This window comes from Ursus arctos, unplaced genomic scaffold (assembly GCF_023065955.2).
Source record: "Ursus arctos isolate Adak ecotype North America unplaced genomic scaffold, UrsArc2.0 scaffold_4, whole genome shotgun sequence".
NCBI classification, from domain to species: Eukaryota; Metazoa; Chordata; class Mammalia; order Carnivora; family Ursidae; genus Ursus; species Ursus arctos.
The window spans coordinates 45,245,560-45,264,364 of NW_026623056.1; the positions used below are offsets into that span (position 1 = coordinate 45,245,560).

General features: G+C 36.1%; 1 protein-coding gene across 5 annotated transcripts in view; it reads right to left on the reverse strand.

Annotated features, from left to right (window-relative positions):
* Nucleotides 1-222: 222 nt before the first annotated feature.
* Nucleotides 223-18,805, reverse strand: part of ALCAM (activated leukocyte cell adhesion molecule) — a 203,777-nt gene continuing 185,194 nt past the window's right edge. For all 5 annotated transcript variants that reach the window (XM_057306855.1, XM_026492624.4, XM_026492615.4 and 2 more), the window contains one exon: nt 223-338. In XM_057306855.1, coding sequence (XP_057162838.1) covers nt 251-338 — 88 coding nt within the window. In that variant the 3' untranslated portion in view covers nt 223-250. The remainder of the gene's footprint in view (nt 339-18,805) is intronic.

Sequence of the window (18,805 nt, forward strand, 5' to 3'; positions counted from 1 at the left end):
AGAGGATCATGGTTATTTTTGAGAGGATGGGGAGACCACTGAAATTCCACCCTTCTGAGAACACCTTTCTGAGTCCCCCAAGTGTCCTCTGCAGGAGCTCTCCTCCTGTTTCGAAAGCAGCAATTCTGAAGTGTTTTAACATCAAGGCTTTCCCTTTCCTGTCCTGGTATATGTCATACTTGCCTGGGAATTATTTCTAGAAACCTCACACAGCCTACCCACCTGGACAACAATTAGAACAGTTTCTCTCTTAGGCTTCTGTTTTGTGATTGTTTTCTTCTAACTTTTTGTTTTCCTCCAGATTACCAAGGTCCTTATTTACATGTTTTGATGCAGTCCTGTTAAGAAAATTAGATAAATATCATCATGTTGACACACGCGCATTTAACTTTGTTCTTTTTTTTTAAACTTTGTTTTTCTTCTCAATTTTAGGGTTTACTAATGCATCTTCGAAAAGCGAACGTTTTACATCTAACACAGGCAAACCAGCGCAGCGAACAGTTCCACAGCAGCGAGCCTTGACTGGTAACAGAACACATTCCAGTGCCATTACCTTGGTAGTGGAGTTGCATTAAATACATGGCAGGAGAAAAAGCAATCGATTATTTTGAACACAGACTATACAAACTTAGTTGCATCATGTTTTTGGCTGGGTTATTTTTCTCTCCACTTTCTGGGACATAATTATTATCATTGAATAATCCAAATTTTCCTTTTGGGTAGAAACTTGCTACAGAATTTTTCTGAGGGAGTTTTATTAGGGCCTTTCCCTTTTAGCATTACCTCTTATGCATGCAGATTGAGCGAATGCCCTGTATCTTGCTTTATCAATTGTTTTATCGATTACATCAAAAGCAAGAGTAGAAAGGGGCCCAAGTGTATGACGGAACACTGGCAGCAGAAGCTAACGCAGCAGAAGCTAACGCAGCTCTCAAACTGTGGCCCTGGACCGGCAGTATCACCCCCCCCCCACCCCAGAACTGGCAGACGTGGGAATCCTGAGGCCCTGCAACAGAACAATGAAGACAAAAACTCTGGGGGGAGGGCCAGCAATCTGATAAACGAGACCTCCTGGTGGCTCTGTGGCATGCCCAAGTTACACACGACTGGGTTCTATCCTTTAAGAGCTGAAATCAGGTGTTCTTATGCGCACAGCTAAATTCCTTGGTTTTGGGACAACTCAGGAAAAATCGTTAACTGTATTTCAAAAAGTATACCTTTGGGTGCCTGGGTGGCACTCTTGGTTAAGTGTCTGACTCTTGGTCTTGGCTCAGGTCAGGATCTCATGGGTCGTGAGATCGAGCCCTGGCGTTGGGCTCTGTACTCAGCACAGTCTACTTCACATTCTCTCTCCCTCTTTCTCCGTCCCCCCTGCTCATGCTCTCCCTGTCTCTAAAATAAATAAATAAACCTAAAAAAAAAAAGTGTACCATTTCCTCCCTTCCTTTCTTCCCTTCCTTAACTCCCCCTCCTTCCCTCCCTGTCCTAAGCACATCAACAAAACCGCTGTGATATGGTACTTCAAATTATCATTGCCATAAAAGTCCTAGTAGTATTTCTATTTTTAAGAAAAAAAAATACATTATATATATCCAGATGTGTTAAGGAAACTGGGGAGAAAACTCCATTTTTCCCCTAAACGTAATTTTCTCCTAAAAGAATTTTTACAATTTAAAAATTTTTTTAACAGTTTTCCCCTAAAAGTATTTCTGTTATTGAAATAGAATTCCTTAAGTCATTTGCTAAGAATCACAACTTTACTAGAAAGAGATATGTAATGGTATATGATATATGTACGAGTGAGATAAAGACATATGGCTCATTTAAACTGGGACACTCATTATATTTAGCAGAAGTTTAATTTAATTTGTGATTTAAAAATTCTTAGTTTAGCTTCAACTACAGCCTTCTAAGTCCATTCATAAGGCAGGAGAGCAAGCTCAAACTCTGCCAACATGACTAAGTGCTAAAATATGTACTAGAATTTTCAACAGACATTTAAAAATGTAAATAAGACATGTAAGTTTGATTCTATGTCTTGACTTATATCATAGTATCACATAAATATTTTCCATCTTGCAGTAATATGGTACATCATGGGGAATGACAACGTCCTTATCATATGTATTTTCCAGGCAAATGGAAGAATGAAGAAGATGGCCTCGTTTTCTCTCTCATATATTTTATATATAAAATATATATTATATAATAAAATATATGTAAAATAGTTTTATATATAAAGTGTAACATACATATGCTGTCTACATTATTTATATCACATTGTATGTATCACAGATAATTTGAGGTTTAGTCTCTTTGGCTAACACATCATCTAACTGATAACATAAAGTTTTTTAATAACCTCAACAGTAAAATGGAGGAATGGTGAATTAGGATGTTCTCTAAGGACTTTTTATAAAGCTTGAACTTTCTATGAATCTATGAATCATTTTCCTTTTAAAATAAATCTATGAATCCTTTTAAAAATGGTTTTGTTGGGGGCGCCTGGGTGGCACAGTCGGTTAAGTGCCCCACTCTTGGTTTCGGTTCAGGTCGTGATCTTAGGGTTGGGAGACTGAGCCCTGCATTGGATTCCATGCTCAGTGTGGAACCTGCTTAAGATTCTCTCTTTCCCTCTCCCTCTGCCCCTCCCCACCGTGCTCCCGAGCACTCTCTCGCTCTCAAATACAATAAATCTTTAAATAAAATAAAAAGTTTGATTGGAGACTAACATCTACACAAGGTAATGTATCTATCATAAACACACAATTCAATGAATTTTCAAACACTGAATGCTTGACTGTAACCAGTACCCAGCTCAAGAAACAGAAGAGTTGCAGACCCGGAAGTCCCCCCATTATGCTCCTTTCCAGTCACTACCACCTTTCCAATGGTTACCACAATCCTGAATTCTCACAGAAAGCTTTACTTGTCCTTGTAATTTGTATATAAATGGAATCGTACCACATGTATTCATTCCCATCTGCTTTTTATTTAAACTCAAACTAATGTTTGTGACATTCACGGATAATGTTGATTGTAGCTATAGGTTGTTTATTCTCATTGCTACAGAGCTTATGACTGCGTGAACACATGATGATTTATTTATTTATTTTACTGGTGCTGGGCATTCTTGTTCTTTGCGGTATTTTACTTATACATAAGTTAGATCTTCTGTGTGTGCCCCACATGTTTCTTGGCTCTTACATGCCTCATCTATTCTTTTACCCTTTCTGCCCTTCAATCGAGGTGTTTTCTTTTGATCTGTATCCCAATTTACTTCTCTTGGGTTCTGCTGTGGCCAATCTGCTTTTACTTTTTTATTTTTTTAAAGATTTTATTTATTTGAGAGAGAGAGCGTGAGCGAGCACAAGGGGATGGAGGGAGAGAGCGAAAGGGAGCAGCAGACTCCCCACTGAACATGGACCCCAAGGCGGGGCTCAATCCCAGGACCCTGAGATCTTACTTGAGCCAAAATCAAGAGTCAGCCACTTAACCAACTGCACACCCTGCCAGTCTGCTTTTAAATTCATCCACCAAAGGCTTATTTTCAAATACAATATTTTTCTGGTCTAAATGTCAATTTGATTTTAAAATATTTTTAAAAAATCTTAATTATCTTTTCCATTCATCTCCTTAGACCATCTTTTCTTCCACGTTCAATATATTATCTATAGTTACTTTAATGTCCTTGTCTATTTATTAACTACAATGTCCAAATCATGCATGGGTCTGCCTGTCTACTTTTTCTCTTGATTATTGATTGTATTTTCTTGACTCTTTGCACAGCCAGTCCTTTTCATTTTCCATGACACCGTCTATATAAATGAACTGTAGTGACTCCACACAAAGTTATTTTCCATCAGGTAAGATTTCTCTTTTCTTTGTTAAGCCGATAGGGTGAGGGGACAATGACTCCAGTTCAGTCTAGGCTTGGGCTGGGTTAAGGCTCAGTTGCAGTTTTAGTAAGAGTCTACCTTTGGTTTACCCCTATTCCTAAGGCATGGCCCTCTCAGGCTTCTTATTAAGATACTGGTAAGTCTCCCTTTCTTCAGCCCTTAAACACAGAAAGATCCAGCTCTTCCCTTGGAGAGTCTCCACCCAGATCTCTAGCCATCTGTCTCATGACAATTCAAGATGTGGCCAATCTCTTTCATCTCCTTGACTTGAGTATAAACTCCTTGAGAATAAACACTATGCTTTATTTCTATTTTACCCACAGCACATACTATACTGACTGAATATGGTAGGCAACCAAAGGACATTTCTTTTACTGAATTGAATTAACCGACCTCATCACATCTCATATGTATTTCCTTCCACTGTTCCTCATGGTATTAGTGTTCACCAGTATAAAGTCCATACATACCCAGATGCTTTTTTACAGAAGGCAAAATAGAGAGAATACTATGTTGAAATGACAGTACTTAGGTGATTCCTTATTCCAGTCATTTCAAATAAAACTGAATAAAACTATATACATAAACACATACCCTGATTATTCTAAGCGCTTCTAACTATATATTCTAATAAATAGTAATAACCATAATTTCTATAAGTCAGTACGCTATTGTGGTAATCAAGGAAAGCCACATGAGTCTCAAAGCCTCTTCTCCCCTTTCCTTTTATTCTCCTTGCCTTGTCTCACCTCTCCGATTTTTCTGACATTCCTTTTCTCTAGACTTCTTTCACTATCTCTCCCTCTTACTCTTTTTTCTTTCAAACTCATTTCATTAACCACTATTCTTTGCCTTTAAAGTGAAAATTCCAACTTGTTTGGGGCCACTAGAGAGTGACATATAAAAGAGTCAATGTTCTGTAGGCATATTCTAAAAAAGAAAAATTTTTAAATTAAAAAAATTAGCAATGCAATAAATCAATTTTGCAATTTTGACTTTTTTAACTTTCTTTGACCTATATGGGAAGAAAGAAGTTATGGTATGGTTGAGGACATGATGGATTTCATAACTTTGAAATAAAGTATGGACTATTAGAAGCTCTGGTACCATTAATGATTAAAAAAAAAACCCCAAAACCCTTGTGTTTTGTTAATCCTTACATTTATAACAATTATAAACTCTCAGAAAAATAAAGAATAAACTATTTGATTGTACTAGAGGGTGACAAAAAGAAAATAGAAACTGAAGGACATTTGACCCTTATACTGGGTGAGCTCTATTTTATATAACTTCTCTTCTGATGTCACTTCCCAGCTGGAGAGACATAGGCTAACTAGAGCAAACACTGAAAGTAAAGGGGAAAAAAATCTCAGAAAGAAGAGAGCCCGAGTGGTGAGAATCCCAAACGTGTGTAAACCACAATAAGCTCCTTGGATGATCCCTAAACTGTGTGTGTGGAGGAGAGAAGTTTCACTTAGCCAAGCAGAAAGCAACAGCTGGGAAGCTTAAAAATGTGACATAGATTTTAGCTACTATTGACACAAGGAAACACAGTTTGGAGTTGAATCTCACCAAACCAAAAGTCCTTGGCAAACATATCAATCTTTTGCAGAAAAGCCAAGCAAAGACTATGTGTTGAGTCTCAGTATTCAACCAAGACAGACATGACATATAAAACAAAATGTCACCTTCACAAAATCAAGGAAATCAGCCAGAAATCTAATTGTCTGCTAGGAAAAACAATCCATATCCTATAGAAGAATACAATGGAAAGTGGAATCTCTACAACATATCACCCCAAAAGACTAATATAGGATAATAATTTTAAAAAGTTACCATACATTTGAAGAATAGAAAAATGTAATACAAAGTCCAGAGAATGTCCTTGGATGACACAGACTTTGGAAACAGCAGGGAAGAACTTCAAATCAGTTATTGTATTACATAGTCAATGACATAAAGACAAATGTGGTGACAGTGAGAGAACAGACAGACATCTCAGTGCAAAAAAATGTAAACAAAAATAATTTTACCACTTAAAACTACAATACTGCAAACGAACAATTCACTGAATTGTCTTATCATCAGATAGGACGTAGCAGAAGAAAGCCTCAGTGAACTTGAGGACAAAAAAACATAATATTAAACATTTTGAAAAGCAGAAAGATGACAGGGAAAAGAAAGACCCTCAGTGACCTGTGGGACAATACTGAACAGTCTAATGTATGTGTAATTGGAGTCCCAGTAGAAGAAGCAAAAGACAATGCGGCGGGAACTATATTTGAAGAAACAATGAAAAATACTCCCAGATTTGTTGATGTCCATTAACTTGGAGATCCAAAATGCTCAGTAATCCCCAAGGAGGAATGATACAAAGAAAAACACACCTAAGCATATCATAATCAAACTAACTGAAAGCAAATATAAAGAGAAGGACTTGAAAGTAGCCACAGAAAATTTGTGCAGAGGAACAATGACACGAATTACTGCTGTTTCATCAGGAAAAAATGCATAGCAGAGATAACCAACCATCTTTAAAATGCTTAAAGAAAAATACCTCAACTCAGAATTTTTTTTTATTAAGTCAATTAGCCAACATATAGTACATCATTAGTTTTTGATGTAGTGTTCAATGATTCATTAGTTGCAGAAGGAGCTGAGATGACCTTCAACAGATGAAAGGATAAAGAAGACTTTGTTTGATATATACAATGGAATATTACTCGGCCATCAGAAAGGATGAATACCTACCATTTGCATACACATTGATGGAACTAGAGGGTATTATGCTAAATGAAATAAGTCAAGCAGAGAAAAACTGAATGGGAACCCAGAATTTTATATCCAGTAAAAAGACGTTTTGAATAAAGGCAATAAAGACATACTAAATTGGATGAAGGAAAACTGGGAGAAATCATCACTAGCAGACCTGTCCTTAAAGAAGTCTTAAAGGAAGTTCTTTGGTTGAAGAGAAATGACACTACATGGAAACTCAGATGTACAAGAAAGAATGAATGCACATTATACATATATATATATATATGTGGTAAAATAGAAATACTATTTATTTTTTTTAAGATTTTATTCATTTATTTGACAGAGAGAGAGACAGCCAGTGAGAGAGGGAACACAAGCAGGGCGAGTGGGAGAGGAAGAAGCAGGCTCCCAGCGTAGGAGCCTGATGTGGGGCTCGATCCCAGAATGCCGGAATCACGCCCTGAGTTGAAGGCAGACGCTTAATGACTGAGCCACCCAGGCGCTCCTATAAATACTATTTAAAACAATTTTTTTATAAAGACAACCAATCATTTAATGTGATATATACAGCATTATAAAAGACCCTTGAGACAGTATAATTTCACGGACACCTGGGTGGCTCAGTCTGTTACGTGTCTGCCTTCAGCTCCGGTCATGATCCCAGGGTCCTGGGATCGAGTCCCGTATCAGGCTCCTTGCTCAGTGGGGAGCCTGCTTCTCCCTCTGCCTGCCGCTCCCCCTGCTTGTGCTCTTTCTCTGACAAATAAGTAAATACAATCTTTAAAAAAAAATTATAATTTCATTTAATTTCCTCCATCCTTTTTGCTATTGCTGTCATATCCATTATGACTGCATATATTACATCCATCACACTATAATTGTGTGAAGGAGGTTAAATACATTTATAAAGTTTCAAGGGTTCTATATTATTACATAAGTAGATTGTTGTAAATTAAGAGCTCTTATGGTAATTTCTATAGCAATGACAATAAAAGAATACAAAGAGGTATAGTTAAAAGGCCATTAGAGAATTAAAATGTAATACTAAAATTTATTTTAGTAACTCAAAAGAAAGTAGGACAAGAGGAAGAGAGAACAACCTGAAAACAAGTAGTGAGATGGTGGTCTTAAATGTAATTACATCAACACTTAAGTGTAGCTTGGCTAAATCCTCCAATTAAAAGGAAGACTGTCAGACTGTACTAAGCAAGCAGAATAACTAAATGCTACATTCCATGGGGATAAATTTTTTTCTAGAAGGTCCAGATAGTAAATATTTTGGGCAGTAGGCCATATGGTTTGTGTTCCAACTCTTCAACACTGGCCTCATAGTGTGAAACAATACAAACAGTATGTAAAAAAAAAAAAAAAATAAGCATGGGGACGCCTGGGTGGCTCAGTGGGTTAAGCATCTGCCTTTGGCTCAGGTCCTGATCCCAGAGTCCTGGGATCAAGTCCTGCATCTGGCTCCCTGCTCCATGGGGAACCTGTTTCTCCCTCTGCTCATGGATGAATAAATAAAATCTTAAAAAAAAAAAAAAGAAGAAGAAGAAAGAAAAGAAAAGAAACTAGCATGGCTGTGCTACCATAAAACTTTATTTACAAAATCGGACAGCAGCCTGAGAGTCATAGTTTGATCAACCTTACTGTATATGAAATGTACTGTAAGTATACAAAAATAGAAAATTGAAAATAGAAGGATAGAAAAAGATACACATGTAAACAGTAAGCAGTATATCTCTATTAATATCAGGCAATGTAAAATTCAACACAAGGAACATTACAGCAATAATGAGAGACATTTTATAGTTGTAACAGGTGTGATACGTAAGGAAGTCATAACAATTGTATGTCATTAGTGAAAACATAAAGCAAAAATTGACCAAATTAAAGGGAGAAATAAATAGACAAACACACAATCTTATTTAGAGAAGGTAATACCCCCCTGTCTCAGAAGCTGATAGAATTAATGGACCAAAATCCCATATGCACGATCATGATGAAGTAACAAGTACTGAGCTAGCTCTAGTATTGGAAGTGTATACTTATAACCCTCTTACATGTGAAGTAATTTCATATAATTGGAAAAAAAATTCTGTAAGGATAAGATGATATAAACAGACTATTATCTACCTTAATTTGACATACAGCTATAGAACCCTGTACCCATCAACCACCAAATACTTTTTTTTAAGTGTCCATCTAGCATCCACCAAGTAATACTGCATGGCTGCATGGTAGGCCAAAAAGAATAGATCTCAACGCATTTCAAAAGACTAAAAGCTTGTGAAAGCTTAACAAATCAGAAGTCAATGAGAAATGTTTGGAATTTAACAATGTTTGGAGTTACATGGCTCCAAAGAAACGAAAAGGAAATCTGAAAATATTTTGAGCTGAATGAATATGAAAATACAACATACTGAAGTTTGTGGAATTCAACTAACACAATGCTGAGAATGAAATTCATAGTTTAAGCATTTGTGTTATGAAAGAAGAAAGGCTAATATCAGTTATCTAAAGTTTTAATTCACTTTATGAAATTAGAAAAAGAAGAGAAAGTTGAACTCTAACTAGAATAGTAATCCTAAGGGCAAAAAGAATTAAAATTAAAAATAAGCAATAGAAATAAAAGCAAAACAAATAAAGTTATTTGAAATTATTAAGAAAATTAATTCTCTAAAAAGACTGAGCACGATAAAGGAACAAAATACAAATTAACAATATTAAAAAACAAAGTGTTATCTCTACAGAATCTGAATTCTATGGATACCTTTTCTTTTTGCAAAAATGTCAACTTAGATGGACATTTAATATTCAATAACCAATCAATATAATTTACCAGAGTAAAGAATATAATAAAACAGTATGGTTTTTTTGTACAAATAACGTAGGTGTAATGTAGATGTAGAAAGAACATGAGAAAATTCAACAGTAATTTGTGATAGAAACTCTTAGTAATCTAGGAATATTTCAAAAATTTCTTTAACCTATTAAAGGACATTGTGTAATAAGGAATCTGGTCTTGTCCCAAAAGAGGCCTGGGCTTTGTCCTGAGTTCCTGGGAAATAATCTCTAAATAGTTAGAATACTCTGAATGCTAGGAGTGGCTTTCTTTTCCTGGTGGGCGTCTTTAATCACAGCTGATAGTTTATGCTGAGATGATGTCTCAAGATAGGTCCATCAACACCCAATGGCCTAAGAGTGGGGGCTGGCCACACCCGAAAGAGCAACTATATGATTTACAGCTTTAGGTCATGTGATATCAGTCTGATTTCTAAAGAAGAGTGAGGCTGGAAATTGAGTTTAACTACAATGGCCAAGTAGTCAATCAGTAATGCCTATATAATGAAGCCCCAGTTAAAACTGGACAGTGAATCTCAAGTGAGCTTCTGAGACTGGCCATACTCCATGCTTTCGCTACACATGAATGCCAGCAGAGTAACATTCTTGAAGACAAAGGAAACTTCATATTTGGAATTTGCTCAAACTCTGCCCTATACTTCTTTTCCTCGGCCAATATCCATTACTTGTAATGAACATAAATGAGAGTATATTAGGTTCCAGTAAACTCTGTATTTCTAAAAATTGATCAAAGCTGAGCGTGGTTTTGGGAAACCCCTCAACTTGGATTGGTATCAGAAGCGAGGGTGTTCTTATGTAGACTCTTTCTCTAATTTTGTATTTGGACCCTAACTCCTTGCATCTGGGGTCAGAAGTCTTGGCAGTTGGAAGGACTGCACCTTAGCCTCACAGTTTGGCTAACTTTGCATAGGCATATATGAAAAACACAGAGCCAATATCATACATAATAACAAATATTGAACAGTTCTCTCCTTAAGATTAGAAATGTAAGGATTTCAACAGCTCTATTCAACATTGTATTGGAGGTCTCTATGAGTGCAATAAAGCAAGAAAAAGAAATATAAAAAGCATACAGAAGGGAAAGGAAGAAGTAAAATTATCTCTACTTTCAGATGAAATAATTGTTTACATAGAAATCTTAAGAAATTCACAAAACAACCAATAGAATTAACAGGCAAATTTAAGAAGATGGTTATACAGATTTCAACAACAAAAAATTAATCATATTTTTATATACTATTATAAAAATGGAAAATAAAAATTGCAAAATAATTGCATTTATAATAGCTGCAAAGGACATAAAGCATAAGAATAAAATTTGTAAGACATGTCAATATCTACATTATAAGTTATAAAATATTGCTAAGAAAAAATGGAGAGTAAATGGAGAGATATATGATGTTCATATGTTGGAAGGCTACATAAGAGGTCAAGTTTAAGATTAAAATCTACTCAAATTTATCTATAAATTCAAAGCAACTATAATCCCACAGAGCTCTTAATTTTTTGGTAGAAATTAACAAGTTGCTAAAATTTATATGAAAATGCAAAGAAATAAGGTTGCTAACTAAGCAGAACATAAAAGTTGAAGGACTTATATTATTACTACTACTAATATTATTATTATTACCACCACTACTACCACTAGTACTACAAATGTTCCAAGGTCAACATATGGTGCTGGAATTACTTGACAAATATATGTATAGGAAAAGCAAAAACCAACCAAACAGACCACATTTATCTTACCCCAAATGTACAAAGTTTCTAGAAAATGACAGAAAAATATCTTTGCCATTTAGGGATAAGTAAAGATTTTGAAAAGTGAGCACAGATTTTGAAGAGTGAGCACAGAAAGCACTAAACATAACAGGAAAAAGTTCCTAAATTGTTTTTCATTAAAATTAAAAACTTCTGCTCATTAAAAGACATCCTTAAGAAAAGAAAAAGAAGCCAAGTCACAGACTAGGACAAAACAGTCACAATGTATCTATAACAAAGGACTTTTATACAGAATATGTAAAGAACTCTTACATCATTCACAAAAAAACCCCCAAATACCAGTAAAATCATAAGTAAACAACTTGAATGGTCGCTGCACAAGAAATGATGACCAGTAAGTACATGGAGCTTAAAATCATTAGGTCTCAGAGAAATATAAATTAAAACCAAAATTAGATATAATTTCACACCTCCTGGAATGGCTAAATTAAACAGAATGACAACCCCAAATTTAGGCAAGGATGTGGAAGAACTGAAACTCTCAAACACAGCTGGTAGGAGCTGAGAACTGGACAACTACTTTGAAAAGCTGTTTGGCAATTTCTTATGAAAAATATCTACCCTATGACCCAGCAATTCCATTTCTAGATATTAACCCAAGAGAATGAAAACATATGCCCACAAAAATGCTTGTATAAGGTTGTTTTTAGCCATATTATTCATAATAGCCCAAGCTGGAAACTATCCAAATGTCCACGAACAACAGAATGGATTAAAATAATGTGACATATTCTAACAGTGGAACACTACTCAGTAATTTCAAAAAATGAAATCATTAATACATGAATCCCGGGAACATTATGTTAAATGAAAGAAGCCAGGCACAAGAGAGTACATTCTGTGTAATTCCATTTATATGAGGCTCAAGATTAGGCAAACGTAATCTCTGGTGATAACAATCAACACGTTGGTTGCCCAAGGGAATGTGGATGGTGGGGCTGAACGGGAAGAGTTCAAGGGAACATTCTGGGGTGATGGGATGCTCTATTTTGTAACTGGAGTAATGTTCAAAAAGGGGTATTACATTTATCAAAGCAGATTTAATTGCACATTTATTGTAAGCATATTTTACCTTAACACAAAAACATTACACTGAGAAAAGCTATTGTAGCAGGAACGGAAAGAACCAGGCAAAAGGTGCGGTGAAAAACTGCATACTATTTGTATTTCCCTTTCTATTTACTTTCCGGGTGGATATATTGGTCTAGAGACAGAGAGTAGCTTCTGTGGTTTCCTCAAGTTGTATTAAAAAGGAGGAGGTATCAAGGGGAAGGGAGTGACTAGAATTATCTCTAGGGAAGCTCTATTCAGGGCAAATCACAGTATCTTTGAATATATTTGTCCAGGTAAATCAGGCTGAAGATCACTGCTCACAATTACAAAAAAAGGGGTTGTTAGGGGTAATATGAAATATTTGTAGAATATGTTCATCAAGTGAGGGTTGAGTAACTTCAAATGAGTTGTTTTTTCTTATTTTAAAGTTCATAAAACAAAATAAAAAACCAGTAAGAAATGGTAAATGAAAAGCAAGCATTTTCCTTCTTTTCTTAATCTCTCTCTCCAAAATCGTAACAGCTAGCCCTGTCATAATGCCTTAATGTGCCAGGCAGTGTTCTACGTGTGGCATAGATAGGAAATTATTTCAGCGTTAGGGTATCTCTGTCTATATTCCATTGAGACTGATAAAATTGCTTGTGATCACACAGCTAGTAAGTAGCAAAGCCAGGATTCAAACGTCAGGGGTCTTGCTCCAGAATCATGCACCACGTTACACAGTTACACAAATATGCTAAGTGTTAACCACTGTGAAATGTACTCAATAGAAATAGTAAGAGTGTGGCTGGTGGGGGAGGGGGTATTCATTGAGCATACATATATAAGATTTACATGCATTTATTATTAATTTTTCCATTTTTATTACTGAGACCCCACTCTCTAGCAGGGAAAAGCCTTTAAAAATGATTCTGATTACTTTGGCTTGGTTTGGAAATTGATGGGGTAAAAATGAATATAAAATGTAACTTTTTTTAATTTTGGAAAACTTCAGAGATTTGAAAGAATTACAGAGGTTAGAAATGCATCTACTACCGGAAGGGAAGACAAATGTATTTAAATCATTCTCTTCAGCAAAATATTTTTGGGTCAATTGATTTGAAGGACAAGTTTAGGCATTTATAAAGAGTGAGTACGTGGGTCAAAATTTTTATGGTTGTCTTAAACTTTCTTCATTATTTGGCTTTTTTGTAACTTTAAATATGAGAGAAAATTTAAATCGTAGAATCACAATAACGTTGGAAGAAGCCCTAGAAGTGGGTGACCCTCTCGTCTAATCTGTGAGGCATGGAGAAAAGTCTTGGCCTTAGGGTCGGTGGGCCTGGATTCTCATCCTCATGTGTCAAGTCTGAGCTACAAGTCCTTGGATAAATACCTCCTTGGAAGCAAGCTTGCTCACCTATAGATTGGGGGTGCCAGGATCTGCTAAGCAGGGCCGCTGAGAGGGTAAATGTGATGGTGTCTAGGAAAGCCCCCCGCAGGTAGCACAGACTAACCAAACCGAGGAGAGTCACGTAGCTGCCACCCACAGTCACAGAGCTGGTAAGCAGCAGAAGGGAGTTCACACTTAGGTCTCAACTCTGTGCTGTTATTTCTGTAAGTACAGTGCCTACTAAGGGTTCAAGTTGCTTTTAAATAACTTTTCAGAATATTCACCAACTTTTTTGTGATATTTCCCTCAATATTATAGACTTGTTTCGAGATCTCCTTCAAAGGAGGTAGGAGACTAATATGGTGGTGTCTGAACAAAGTGTGCCTTCGTTTTAATACTTCAAAGTTGCTAAGACACTAGATCTTAAATGTTCTCACCGCAAAATGAGATGATAATCATGTGACGTGATGGGGGTGGTAGCTAACGCTCTGGCAGGAATCCTATCATGAGACAGAAATGTATCAAATCAACATGCTGTACACCTTAACCAGCGTCGTATGTCGACTATATCCCAATGAAAAAAATATTTAGTGGGGGATGAAGGAGGTCGGCAAAGCGAAGGAGGGTGAGAGTGGGAGGCATAAGCAATACATCACCATCTTGGGAGGTGGTATCATTTGAAAAGATAGAATGTTAAAATGGAATTGTACAGTTGAAAAACAAAAACAAAAGCCCCTTAAAATAATTCCCACATGAAAAAGTTCATGAAATTTCAGGTGTTTCAAAAGGAGGTTTATGTATAACAAATTTGAAAACTCTTCTAGAGGGAGCATGAGTAATCACTAACACTTCCTAGGTAGAGGGACATTTTCTGTGATTTCTCATTTATAGCAGGCCTGGCAGATACCACAGAAGGGCACCAAGGCTACCAGGATTGAAGACCGGGACCTGAGAGTGTGGAATTGCCACTTTCAGCAAACTGGCCGTTGACACCTGTGCAGGTAATTAAGTTCATATCCAAGAGAACAGTTTTTTTTTTTTTTCATTCTTCCCTGGTCACAGCTCTCAGCAGAGTGAGCTTCCTCCCAGGCCAAACTTACTAAAGAGTTAGAGGAGAGGAGGGCTCTAGTCCCTGCATCTCAGAAGAGCTGTCAGCATCTTCTGGGTTTGAAAAAGGAAAAGAAGAATAAAGAGTTGGTCTTATTATTACTACTTTCCATTTTATATCCTTTGAATTTCTAAGACTCTCCAAAGAAACGCTCCACTGAAATAGGGAATCCTTAAGTCCTCAGTAAAAATTTTTTTTTCTTTTTCTTTTTTTTTTTTTTAAGATTTTATTTATTCATTTGACAGAGATAGAGACAGCCAGCGAGAGAGGGAACACAAGCAGGGGGAGTGGGAGAGGAAGAAGCAGGCTCATAGCGGAAGAGCCTGATGTGGGGCTCGATCCCACAACGCCAGGATCACGCCCTGAGCCGAAGGCAGACGCTTAACCGCTGTGCCACCCAGGCGCCCCCCTCAGTAAAAATTTAAAAAAACGGCCTTTCCTTTAGGCCAATGGTGAATATGGGGACATCCATTATATAAACAATTGGGCAATTAATTAAACATAAAAAAAGAATATGCACAAGAACAGGATGCCACCTGCACGCACTCAGCCTCAGAATTCAAAGTGTTTCCTTAATGGGGGTAGTGTTGGTACAGCACATAGCCCGGCTCTCGGAACAGGGCTTCCATTCATGTTTGAAGAGAACACACTTGAAATTTAAATTTAAAAAAAAAAAAAAAAGAGGAAAGAAATGCACGTATACAGAAAGCTAGAAAGATTTTAAAAACTGAAAATATTATATTTTGAAGCAAGCCCTTTCTTCTGGAAACATTTCAAGTAGTACCTAGCAGGAGAGGGGAGGGTCATGGATGGATGATTCTGCCCTTCGAATGGCCAGTGACCTTGTGATTGACTGGATGGGGATTCTAGCATTTCTAAATTATCTTACTTCCCCTCTAGTCTACTCTGTTATTTACAGTTTGATAGAGTAATGGGACATTTTCTTTTCTTCCTTCTTCCAGCTGCCTGCTAGACTACGGGTAGGGAAAGAGAAAGAACCCAAAATTTGGATTAGCCCAATTTCTAATGTAAGGGAAGAGGCCACATCAGCCCTGTACTTTAGGGCACACTCTCCCATCCCTTGCACTATATTAAATGCCAGCAGGCAATCAAAGTCAGAGATGAAAATTTAATTCCAATGAAGTCTTGAGGCAACAAAATATATTTGAAATGATATGTGATAATATAGAATAATATACTACATGTATTATCTTGAATAGGTTAATTTCATAGAGACTTGGACACTGTGAAATAGGGTTAATTGCACTTAACTCCTTAAATTGTTGAGGATTTCAGTTAAAAAAATAAGAAAAAAGACTAATAGGTGCTTATGTAGTGATAAATGAGGGAAGCCATGAGAAATGTGCTATAGATGGTCCTCAAGCACTATCTTCTCAAATTATTCAGTGGGGAGTTGATTTTCCCTCATGGGAACACACATTTAATTTTAGAGTAGGTTGGAAATAGAATTCAGTTAAAATCAACTTTCTTGCAAGATCTTCCATGTATCAGGAGATATTAATGAGAAAAATCTTAGAAAGGCTTAATAGCATTGTTAAGAAACAAATAACATTGTTTCTTGAAACTTCAGGGTTTAAGCCAAGTCCTCTTTAGTCTTTTTTGCCAATGTAGGACCATCTCTGTTTTTTTTTTTTCTGAGACAGGACTGGAATAATAAAGCATCATACAAGGAAGAACTAACAACAGATTTGTGAGTTTTATACTTACATAAAAACTTCATGAAAATAGTCATGAGTTCCACAGTTAGAAAAGATAAATCTCTTGGTAAGTCTCCAAGACTCACACCATGTGTATTTTGAGATGACAAATATCTGGTTAGTGCTTACTTTCAGTTTAGTGATACGAAGTATGGTGGTCAGGGGTCTCTTAAATGCAACCAACCTGGAAATTATGGTTTTAACAAATGCCTGAAAAAGTTAGTGGCTATATCATGCTGCCTTTATATTTTTCCTTTATCTTTGGCTCTTTTTTCATTATTATTATTATTTCATTATTTTTTATTATTCTGTTATTATTATTATGTAATGATTGTACTATAAGATATGCAAGAGAGGATTTGGAACTCAAATAGCAGCAGAGCTACTGCACAGCTAAAAACAATGTTCAGAGGACAGGATGGAGAGAAATGGAGAAAATAATAAAAAAATAATAATTGAATCAGTCCTAGTTCTTTAATGTTCTCCTATTTGTTAAACAACTAGACATGAAGCAGACTGAGTCAATTAATGCTTTTTGCCTAGAACTGTGAATTAATACCCTACAAATATGGGAAATGATCAGTCATCCACTTTCATTATCAAAAAATAGCCATTGTAAAGAAAAAAGCTTCCAGTGAGAATTTATGATTCAAAGCAGCATAAGAATCATGAGTCCTTCTCTCCAATGAATATAACAGATCCCAATGCCAAGTACAACTACTAAGCATTTCTTGCTGCAGTCCTCCATATCTGAAATAGATATAAAAATATGTAGCTCATACCAATGGAATCGGGAATGCATGTTAGTGAAGTATCGCTAGGTACGTTAACAAAGGCACTCTTAAATTCTCCTTGGGCATAAAAGATTGTTTCTCTCCTCTCTCCCCACTGACTTTTAAAAATGCCAATGCAGAGAACTTCCCCTAAATGTTGTTTAAACCTCCCTGCTCTGCGAGCTGTATCACTGAGTCTTTTAAATAAAACGTTTAACTCATAATTTTTGTTCAAAGTGTTTGCCATAATGGTGACTCACAAGATCGTTAATGGTATTATTTTGCAAGATGGTAAACATAGGGGTATGTATCTGGGGGAAAACTTTGGACCGTATCTTTATAAAAAAAACCTCTCCTACCCACATAAGATGGTGATGAATTAGCTAAAGATAGTAATGAAATCCTCATATTGATTTGAAAAGTTGAAGTAGAAGAATAGAAAAGAAGAAAGAGTATACTAGATCCAAAAATGGCCTTAGCAATTCTTAACTTGAAAGCTCTTGTTATGAAAGTATACTTACTCTGGACATGGGGATTAATAATAACTCATCTTGCAAAAATGCTGGCTCATCTCAGAGGGCACTAGCAAGGAATAACCTACCAGGAATGCAGAACACTTAGCAAATCTTAAGAGTTTCACAAATTCTTCATAAAAACACTTTGATGCTTGGGATGAGAGTTGCAATTTATTACTTTGCTTACAAATAATATTAACTCTGGCAAACTGATGCACTTTTTAGTTAAGTAACAGTTACTGAGACGAATGTTCAAGTCACATGGTAAAATCTACACTTACTTTAATGAGGCACTTTAAAGGAAATCCATGAAGTCTTGACCCTTGACCTAAAGACACTATGAAGCCGAGTGTCTAGCATTCATTTATCCATGATTTTAATTCTGAGTCACCATATGATAATAACCAATGAAGTAACAACAAAAAAAATCCCACACACATAATTTTTTTTATTCACGGAAGGATAAATGGCGCCTAATGAGATCCTGGCAATTAGAATAGGATGATTAAGAACATTGGGGGTGTTCCAAAAATTTAGCATTTATTTGGTCAAAATGTAGAAAACTGCTGTTTATTTTTCAGCTCAATTCCAGGATACAGAGAAATTTCATTTTTATTCTTTTAAGAAATAAAATTACATTGGAATGCATCAGAAATCCTAAGTAAATAAAATGGAAATACCCCAGGCCCAAGATGTTATATTTGTGAGTACCTTATAGTGGATTATAAAGAGAGAATAGGATTTTGACCAACAAGAAACTTATACATAGAAGGAGAATTTTAATAAGATATTGCCTCTGGGCAACTGCTTACATTTCCTTTCATTCACATGGTACAGGCAATCTTTTAAATTTTCCACAGAAACCACAGACACAAGCCCACATGAAGTGTCGGTAGGTAAAACGTTTGCTGAGAAAAAGAACATATTTGTCACCAAGTGACAGTGGGGACTGCTCAAGATGGAGGA